Here is an 11,186-nt window from a genome sequence, read left to right as displayed (position 1 = left end):
AATATTTTTTCACTCTTTGATTTTAGCTATTTTTTCTATTTTCCGAAAAAAAAAATTATGTGGCCTAACTACCGCGATGGGTCAATTTGATCGACGGAAAATATTGTTATTTGGGAAGTTGTTTCAGTCAACATGTATGTGCAGATTTATATAAAATATACCAAATGAACCAGACAATATTTGAATAAATTTGTGGATGGTGTATGAAGTCAATAGTAAATATATAATAAATGGGTTTACCTATTTGGGAAATGACTAGAGAAGAGATTGTTCAATTCTTCAATTGGTCAGTTTATTCTTCTAAAACTGGCAAATTTATTCATAGATTTTAAGTAATTTGTATAAATCAAATTGCATTACTTATTACTTATTTGCTTAAGGCAAATTGCTCAAACTTCCCGTACCAAAAATTAAAATTAAAAAAAAAATAATAATTTCTTTTAGAACTCTGAATTGAATCGATTTTTGAGATTTTTAAAATTTTTGGAAAAATATTGACCTTTTTAAAATATTAGCTTTTTTATAATTTAAAATATTTTGGAAATTTTGAACTTTTTTTCAAATCAATCGCGATATATTAGCTGCGTGGAAACAAAATATAGAAGCGCGTGGGCGCCGCGTCGCAGTATAACGGGCAAACATAGAAAAGTAAACTAAATTTGTTCTTGTTATTAAAATATCTATAAAATATGTGATAATTTGATGTGCATATGTCTAATGATCATTTTTGTTTGCGAAACAAAATAAGACGTATTAAATTTAAAATTAGTATATGATAATAACGCAAACCAAAAGTTCATGATAGTACAATTTTTTGTAACGTGTCGCAAATAACGGACCTGCACAGTTTTGTTTATTGCGTTGGCTGGCAGAATAATAGCTATGACAATATTATGCAGCAGTCCTTATATGTGCTGATTAGTTTTTGGAAAAGGCAAGTCTAGCCGCTTCGAGATACGAGGCAAAAAGTGCCCAAAATGTATTTCAGTTTTTGGGAAAACGGAGCTTCCGATTTCAATGATTCTAAAAACATTTTACTTGTATTGATATGAATAAATGTTGAAATTTTTGGAAAGGCAGGTCCAGCGTTTCCGGAGATTGAATCAAAAAGTAAAGAATAATGCATTTTTGGGTCAAAAATGATCATTAGACATATGCACATTATATTATCAGATATTTTGTAGAGATTATAATAATAAGTACAAATTTTGTGTACATTTATATTGGTTCTGTACCAATGTTTACACGTTTGATTACGACGCGGCGCTTAGGCGCTTCGATATTTTGGGTTTAGAAAAAAATTTCAAAAAAAATCAAAATTAAAAAAAATCCAATTACTCAAAAAAGTCTATTTCTCTCAAAAATTTCAAAATTCTCAAAAAGCTATTTTTTTTTTAAATTTAGTTTTTGATACGAAAAGTTCTTGCAATTTGCCTTAAGGCACAATGCCATGCACCACTTGTTACTCAGTTTCAATTATGTTTTTATTTATAAAAATAATATGTTAATGAACATTGTGTAATAAAACTTATTACTATTTTCAAGGTCCTCGTATGTTAGTGTTCTGACGATAGTGGCATTTTCCATGGAGAGGTATTTGGCAATATGTCATCCTCTGCACTCATATACCATGTCTGGTTTGAAGAGAGCTACCAGGATCATAGCTGTTTTATGGATCACATCTTTGATCAGCGCCAGTCCTTTTGCCATATTTACTACTATCAACTACCTTTACTATCCACCAAGTAAGTAAAAGTTGAAACTTTGTTTCTATATGATGGTTAAATAGTGCATAAATATTGAAATGACACCCGTAAATATTTATCAACATTTTTTAGTATATTTATCATTTGCGACCTTCTGATCTCGCGAGCTTTTGCGCTCGAAACGGGCATACATTTATGTACATTACATACATTTATATGTATTGTTAGAGAATTTGTAGTTTTTTCTTACAATGGCATCATGCTGAAATTAATTTGTAATAACTATTAATTACACACAAAAAATTCAGATACATATTTGTCATCACATTTAAAATTGCTGGCGACGAGAACTTTTGATTTCATAGATGTTCAATGTATTATCAAACTAGTGGGGCATGCCATCGATCCTCAAAGGTACAACCGCACTGTAGATTTTTCGAAAAACCAAAATATTTTTTTTAGGCTTAAAATATACTTTGAATCTTTTAGAACATGAGGAAAAATATTTTATACCTAAAACTTTCTTGTTGTAATTATGAGCTTTTTCCAATGCGCGTCGGACTGCTCCGAACCGACACCGCTCAAATATATTAACAAACTAGTGGGGCGCATGGCATCGTGCCTTAAGGCAAATTGCTGGAACTTCTCGTATCAAAATTTTTTTTTTTTTTAAAAGATTAACATTTTTGAAAAAATTAGATTTTTGAGAAACTATAAATTTTTGACAAAAATTTACTTTTTTTTGAAAAAAAGACTTTTTGAAGAAAAATTTATTTTGAAATATTTTGGAAACTCTGAACTTTTTTTTCAAAGCAATCGTACTGCTTTAGCTGCATAGAGACGATATATCGAAGCGCGTAAGCGCCGCGTCGCCGCCTAACGGATAAACATTGGTACGGAACTCATAGGAATGTAAACAAAATTTATACTTATTGTTAAAATCTCTATAAAATATCTGATAATTTGATGTGTACATGTCGAATGATTATTTTTGACCGCCAAATGGCTTTTTTTTTACTTTTTTTACTAGATCTCCAAAACCGCTAGACCTGCCTTCGTGAAAATTTGATCAGTTCTTCATCTTATTAATACAAGTAAAATGTTTTTTAACTTCCCGTGGGGCAAATTATAGTAATCGCAAAAAAATCGAAAATGAAAATTTTTATATATCTTTACGTTTCAAAGGTTTCTGAACATTCTGGCATATTTTAGAAAAAATGGATGTATGTGTGTGCGTGTATGTGTGTGTGTGCGGATACAAATTTTTGTCGACGATTTCGGGAACACCGATGAACCGATTTGAATAATTCAAAAAACATTCGAAACATTGATAAGGAGACGTGCTGATTAGTTTTTTGCGAAGGCAGGTCTGGCCGTTCTAAAGATACGGGGCAAAAAGTGCCAAAAATGGTAATTCAGTGTTTAAGAGAACGGAGCGTCCGATATAAATAATTCAAAAAACATTTTACTTGTATTGACAAGATAAAAAACTGATCAAATTTTAAAAAGATTTTAAAAATAAATATAAATTTTGTTTACATTCTTATGGGTTCCGTACCAAAGTTTATCCGTTAGACGGCGACGCGGCGCCGCTTCGCGTAACGCTTTGACATTTTTGTCTCTATGCAGTTAAAGCAATACGATTTCAACAAAAAAAAAATTTTCAAAAAAAAGTAAATTTTTGTCAAACTGATAGTTTCTCAAAAATCTCATTTTTTAAGTGAATTCTTTTCAAAAATGTTAATCGTTTTCAAAAAAATAATAATTTTTGGTACGGGAAGTTCCAGCAATTTGCCTTAAGGCACGATGCCATGCGCTCCACTAGTTGAATTAGTCAAATCAGACGCTCCGTTCTCTTAAAAACTGAGTTACCGTTTCTGGCACTTTTTGCCCCATATCTTTGGAATGGATAGACCTGCCTTTGCCAAAAACTAATCAGCACGTCTCCTTATCAATACGAATCGAATGTTTTTTGAATTATTCAAATCGCTTCATTCATTTTTCCGAAATCGTCGACGAAAATTTGTATCCGCACACACACACATATACGCACATACACACACACATACACACACATACATCCATTTTTTCTAAGGTATGCCAAAATGTTCAGAAGGTTTTGAAACGTAAAGATATATAAAAATTTTCATTTTCGATTTTTTTGCGATTACTATAACTTGCTCTACGGGAAGTTAAAAACATTATAAAGCAAAATGGCCATATGTATCATCTTGAACATACTAAAATATGTTATTATTAAATATTTATATTGCATAAATAAACTGTAAAAGCATTTTTAACCAATAGATGATCAATGCAGAGTCAACACATATATAAAGGTTGACTACATTGCGGCTGATGTTGCTGGGAATAATTTAAACGATGGCCTAAGCAATATTTTATAAATGAAAATAGTTTTGGATATTAATATTGGCATCTAAACATGTAATTTTTGTCTTGAAGTCGATTATAAACGTCTTAAGCATACCGAACGGTCTTTGCGCCAAAAGTAGGACGCTCTGATATAAATTCATCAAGGGAAGAAAATAAGAAAAAAATTATAAAAATAAAAAGGCATCTATATATTGCTGGGATATCAGATTAATAGTAAAAATATTAAACTGACATTTTTTTATTTTTTCTTATCTATAATTAATTTCAAATCTTCAAACGAGTTTTTCTCCAAACATGATTTTACAACGCGGCACGCAAAATAACTACAACAATTTAAACTTTTTTTATTCGAATTTTTGTTTAAATGTAATTTAAAATTACATTTTTTAGTACCCATCATATCGGAACTTTTGTTGAAATTCAACTATTTTGAATAAAGTGCTCGCCAAACAAACAAAAATCGATATTTTTTAAATCCGCTATAATAAGAACTTTAAAATGTTATTTCAAATATACTATTAAAAATTTGAATTGTTGTAGTTATTTTGCGTGCCGCGGATTTGACGCGGCTCGCCGAAATGGCTTTAGTACCACCTTTTTTACTTTTTTTTCTTACAATTATATTTTATTTTGTTACTTTAAGTACAACAAATAACTATCTTCAATATCATGATTTTATTACTTTTTCTTCCGCCCGAACAAAAATGGTAAAAACATACGTTTTTTAACGCATAAAATACATAAGAATGTTTACATTAACAAGAAATGCCGAATGAAACCATCTATTTCTTGCGATTAGAAATATATACATTTTTAAAATGAATTACAAATTTAAAATTCATATTTTAAATAAAAAAATCTGAAAAACGTTTTTTTAAAAATTGAATTACCGTTTTTGACCATTTTTGCCTTTTATTTTCGAAATGGCTGGACCTATTTTCGACCAAAAATTAACCAACACGTCTATCTATCAATAGGAATCTGAAGTTATTTTAATAATTCAAACCGGTTGATCCGTGCACCCGAAATCGTGCATGAAAAATTGTAGTCAAACATACACACACACATGCAACCGTTTTTTCCAATGTTCAGAAACCTTTGAAATGTAAAGATTTTCGTTTTTTTGCGATGTTTATAACTTACTGTACTGGAAGTTAATAATTTCAGTAGTGAACAAATAATTATCAAAACATAATTTAAACGTCTATGAATATTTAGGCCGTTGGCTTCGACATTGTTTTTGGCAGGTGTGACACTGCTGTGCTGAACAGCGAGCCGATGAGTAGCGCTACTGAACGTACCAAGCACAACAACGCGTTTAAGATTTTGCAATTCTTATCAATACAAAATGTATTGAAGAATTAAAAATTACAATATAAAATTATAATTTTGATAAATTTCACTTAGGGTGGTAATTTTTGTATAAATTCTCGACGCACTATATTTCGTATGTAGGCGACACCGGTATTCACCTGTGGGCGAAGCTTGTAGTAAAAGGATTATAAAATATAAAAATAGTTGTACAAAACATGAAATAGTCAAACAACTGGCATATACCGATTTAATCAGAATACGTTGGTAGAGATTAAAGTTCGAGTGCATGCACAGAGCTTTCTTCATACAAACCCACATAGAGATTACAGCTAGTGTACATACTTAGCGATTCCTTCGTACGAACGCACATAGAGATTAGAGCTGTCGACGGCGTAGATACTTAGAGATTTCTTCATACGAACAAATAGCAGAATAGGAGTTCTAATTGCAAGTAGAATAAGTTTTTTTGTTGTTGATGCGCGCTTCCTCTATTCGTTAAATATTCATAGCTAAAAAATGTATGATTTGCGGATCTAACTAATGGTGCATGCCGTCGTACCAAGGCAAATTCCCGGAACTTTCCGTACCGAAAACCAAAATTTAAAAAAAAACTTTAAATTTTTTTAAAAACTTTGAAAAAGTTAGAACTTTGAGAACTTTGAAATTTTTGAAAGAAATTTGACTTTTTTAAAAAATTCGTTTTTTTATATTTTATTTTTTTTAAAAAATATGTTAAAGCAATCGCGCTGCATAGCTGTTTCAGAGTCGAAATATCGAAGCGCGTATTCGTTTTTTTATATTTTATTTTTTTTTAAAAATATGTTAAAGCAATCGCGCTGCATAGCTGTTTTAGAGCCGAAATATCGTAATCCGTAATCATTTTTGACCGCCAAATGGCATTATTTTTTTTTTCACTTTTTTATTGGATCTCCAGAACTGCTGGATCTGCCTTCACAAAATTTTCACTAGTTGTTCATTTCATCAATACAAGTTAAATGTTATTTAAATCATTCAAACAGGACGCTCCATCCTCTTAAACACTGAAATACCATTTTGGGCACATTTTGACCCTTAGACACGGCTGGACCTCGAATGCTTTTTGAGTCATCCAAATCGGTTTATCCGTGTTCTCGAAATCGTAGACTAAAAATTGTTACCGCACATACACATACATCCATTTTTTTCTAATCTATGCCAAAATGTTCAGAAACCTTTGAAAACTAAAAATATATAAAAAAATATATTTTCGATTTTTTGCGATTAATATAACTTACCCCACGCAAAGTTAATTATAAACAGATTTCATTTTATATTTTTGTATTACGTGAAATAGACTCAAACACGATTTTGCCGTAAATGTATACATTGTTTTAAATGAAATCGCTGTGAACATAAGCCGCCTTCGCAGCGATCAGTTTCTTTGAAATTTTAAACAAACAGAATGAAAGCAAGTATTGTTAATCACTGAATAGTATATATTTTCAAAAGCGACTATTCCATTCTATAATAAAAACCGCTTTGCGTATTTTATTGTTTCGATTTTCACATTCGTTATAAAAGTTGTAATTGGTAGTGATAGAGTAGCACGCTTTGAATGCACTTTTCACCTACCCGTGGGTTAAGTTTTAGTAATCGCAAAGAAATCGAATTTTTTTTGTTTTGCATATCTTTACGTTTCAAGACATTCTGGAATTTGTATTCCAACATTTTGGATATCAATTATCTGTTCACAATGGGATCAACCGATTTGAATGATTCAAAAAGCTATTGATCGATATATCTTAATACTAAGTACCAATTTCGTATACATTTCTATGGATTCCGTATCAAGATTTTTAGATTTTGACCGTTAAAAAGACGCGCCCAGTGATCTACATCAGCTCACAACATAAATTTTTCTCTCATGCACAGAAGAATGTTTTTCACAAGTTACTCAGTTATTATACATTATTGTTTTTATCATTATTATTTTAATTATTTATTTAATTTATTCATTTAATTTATCTATCTTGTATTTTTATTAACTTTCCGTAGGGCAAGTTATAGTAATCGCAAAAAAATCGAAAATGAAGATTTTTATATATCTTTACGTTTCAAAACCTTCTGAACATTTTGGCAAAGCTTGAATGTTAGTGTGTGTGTGTGTGTGTGCGTGTGTTCGGATACAAATTTTTGTCGACGATTTCGGGAACACGGATGAAGCGATTTGAATAATTCAAAAAGCATTCGATTTGTATTGATAAGGAGACGTGCTGATTAGTTTTTGGCAAAGGCAGGTCCAGCCGTTCCAAAGATACGGGGTAAAAAGTGCCAAAAACGGTAACCTAGTTTTTAAGAGAACGAAGCGTCCGATTTGAATAATTCAAAAAACATTTTACTTGTATTAACAAGTTGAAGAACTGATCAAATTTTCATGAGGGCAGATCTAGCGGTTGCGGAGATCTAGTAAAAAAAAGTAAAAAAAAATGCCATTTGACGGTCAAAAATGATCATTAGACATGTGCACATCAAATTATCAGATATTTTATAGAGATTTTAACAATAAGTATAAATTTTGTTTACATTCCTATGAGTTCCGTACCAATGTTTACGCTTTAGACGGCGACGCGGCGCTTCGATATTTTGTCTTTATCCAGTTAAAGCAGTACGATTGCTTTGAAAAAAAGTTTAGAATTTCCAAAATATTTCAAAATAAATGATTTAAGATAGAATGATTTAATATGGTTCGAAATTCTATTAAAAGTATCAAATCATTGATCAACTTTTATTGATTATTATTGATTATTTTTAATTACTCGAATTTTGAATTGCGGTACGGGAAGTTCCAGCAATTTGCCTTAAGGCACGATGCTTTATTTGCCTCAAGACAGAATTCCACTTACAACTAGTTTCTTTTTTTTTGTTAGCATAAGCCTGAATAGAAACATATTTTAAAAACAGCTAAGCGGTAGAAAATACAATGTTTTTCAAACCGCCTAAGCTTGAAGAAAATTGATTAAAATATTTCAAAACTTCAATCATACTGTATTAATTTTATATATTTTCACAATTTAAAATCATTACCAAGTGTCTACGTAAATAAATACAAAATACGATACACTCTTATATTTTCTACAAAATACAAGGTATCTCGATACATACAAAACTCGTGGCTCACTTTTAATTAATATATTATATATACAAATATATTTCGCTAACAATATATACTATTTTGTCCGTTCTCTATAATCTCATTAAATTTCTATTTCGTGCTTAGTGTTTTTGCATTCGTGCCATATTTATGAAACAGAAATATATGTAGGTGATATCTGCATATATTAAGCTTTTGCTGTGTAAAAATTTGGTTTTGAAGTTTTAAATAATGAGTTCACAATTAAATATAATATAGTATTGCCAAATTTTCTCTACACATAAATAAAAGTTTACCCAAAAACTTTCTTAAGTTTAAGGGGGTTGTTCGTTTTTTATTTATTTTTTCTCGATTTTGAGATTTTTTGAAAAAAATCATTTCAATATCTATTTTTTTGACGAAGTTATAGATATATATATCTCTATATGTATGATCTACTGAAACCGTTTTTTTCATCGCTCCGCGAGCTATTGTATGCCAGCTGCTCTCTTTTTCATTATAATACGTAATGCACATGACCTTTTTAATGTGTCAGCACTTTTGAACACCATGGTGTATTAGTACATTAAATTAAATGGTGTATTTAGTACATTATATTAAAAACTTTAAATATGTTTTTCTCAAATTGACTTTTTTCAATGCGGTGCCACAAATTAAAAAAAAACTACAAGTCGGATCGACTTGCATTTTTTTTAATATGTTCACCATTGCAATACCTAGTCCCCCTACCGCAAACAACTTGATAACATTACGCAAAAAAAAAATTGCGAAGCTTCTCGTCCCAAAAAGAGGCCCTTTTTAACACTTTTTTTTAAATAGCTGCCATTTTTTTCCTTCTTGCTTTTTTTCTTTTATTTTGGTAGGGGGACTGGATTCAAACTTCTTTTTCAACGTAGTTTTGTTTTTTTTTTGTTTCAAGCGATGCACAACGGATTTATCTGTGGCACCGCAAAAGAGATCGATTTTGCAATGCCCACTTTGGAGCCCCCTTTGGAGAACGAAGCGTCCGATTTGAATAATTCAAAAAACATTTTACTTGTATTAACAAGTTGAAGAACTGATCAAATTTTCATGAAGGTTAACCTGTTAACAAATGACAGCGACAAAAAAAATAAAAAATTTCTTAATATTCTAGTATTTTGTAATTTTTGTTTAAAAAAACCGCAAGTCTCTATGATCAATACATTTCGAGAAAAACAAAAACAAATACCTTGCATTTTTTGTAACAAAAAAAGAACAACCCCTTAAGGCTGACGTGAGCTATTATATTTCCCAGATACAACAGACATAGCAACGGAGTCAGCCTTCTGCGCATTGTTGTACCTACCGGAAGGTCTGCATCTGTACGAAGCCTCCGGGCTGCTGTTTTTCCTGGCGCCAATGCTGGTCATGATGGTTCTGTACGCGCGAATGGGGCTACGTATCAGGCGAGCGAAAAAACACACCCTCGGCAAGGGAGTGCGAGGTTCTGTGCACGGAGAGGCAAGGCAGGCACAGCACCGGAAACCTATTATACGGATGCTAGGTGAGCTTTTTTAGAATTTTTTTGTGTATTATGGTGTGTTGCATGAATTAAATCATGTATGTAAAGATTAATGAATTATCAAATGAAATATTGGAACTCGTAATTAATGGATTTATATGTTGAACATTTCTTGGATTTTCATATATCAAGGACGTATATTTCTCATGCGGACGTATTACAATTCTATACTCATGCGGACGTTTATAATTTTATACGCTTTTATAAGAATTATAAAATTTAATATTTTTCAATGCCGTTCAAGTACTTGCTCGTGCTTGTACGTTTGAATCCTGATTACGGCAATGTAATAACATTGTCTGGGCAAAGCCATTTTTAAGTTTTCTATGATTCAAAATTTTAGTCCTTCAAACAAACTAATAGCGTGAAAGGCTCTTTGTTATGGACCAAGAGCCAGTGAATCTTTTGAATAACGGTGTTCCTGTAAAGCTGAAAATTTTTGTACAGGTGATTCTTAATGTGCTAAGTACGGAAACGACAGGCAGGTTTTAGCCCTGCACATCATGGTCGTCCAGGCGTTTGAAAGCGTAAAAAACACCCGAAAATTAAACTTGTTCCTGTAAGGTTCAAATTTTTATACGATGCAATTACTCATTGAGAAGTTCGAAAATCATTCTGCCAGACCATTTCGACAAGTACCTGCCAGACGAGCCGGAAAGTGAGCAAAATATACCCCAAATAAATTTTATCCTTTAAAGCTGAAATTTACATATGTGTTTATCTAAGCAATTCTAAAAAGGTCTGTGCAATTGCCAGACCATTCTAGCTAGCATAAGCCCTTGCCAGACGAGGGCAAAAATGCTATGGCGGGAGGGCGAGTAATAGGCGTTGCATGAAAACTTATAGCATATATTCAAACTATATTATGAAAAATTATAAATTATGATCAAAATAAATTTAATTAGTCACAATAAAATATATATTAGCATGAAGTAATCATCATTATTAGATATATCGCTAATTAATACTTCATCGTCATAAGATTCGGCATTGCTGACTTATCGTCTATAAACCAAAACAAATTTAAATGTATTAATAATGTAATAAGATATAAAATATTACAAATTTAAAAATTTTAACATTACCGCCTATGTGTTGA

At 31.2% G+C, this 11,186-nt stretch overlaps 1 protein-coding gene across 1 annotated transcript; it reads left to right on the top strand.

Annotated features, from left to right (window-relative positions):
* Positions 1-251: 251 nt before the first annotated feature.
* Positions 252-10,069, top strand: LOC113366830 (neuropeptides capa receptor-like; the record flags this gene model as incomplete). The annotated part of the gene is made up of 3 exons (XM_026608485.1): positions 252-286; positions 1,546-1,745; positions 9,821-10,069. Coding segments are annotated over exons 1-3 (484 nt in total), but the record flags the coding sequence as incomplete, so codon positions are not given.
* Between the last annotated feature and the right edge of the window lie 1,117 nt (positions 10,070-11,186).

This window comes from Ctenocephalides felis, unplaced genomic scaffold, assembly GCF_003426905.1.
Source record: "Ctenocephalides felis isolate EL2017-DRISC unplaced genomic scaffold, ASM342690v1 CF-g0.4_SCAFFOLD_00631, whole genome shotgun sequence".
Taxonomy (NCBI): domain Eukaryota; kingdom Metazoa; phylum Arthropoda; class Insecta; order Siphonaptera; family Pulicidae; genus Ctenocephalides; species Ctenocephalides felis.
This window is presented reverse-complemented; position numbering and strand designations above follow the sequence as displayed.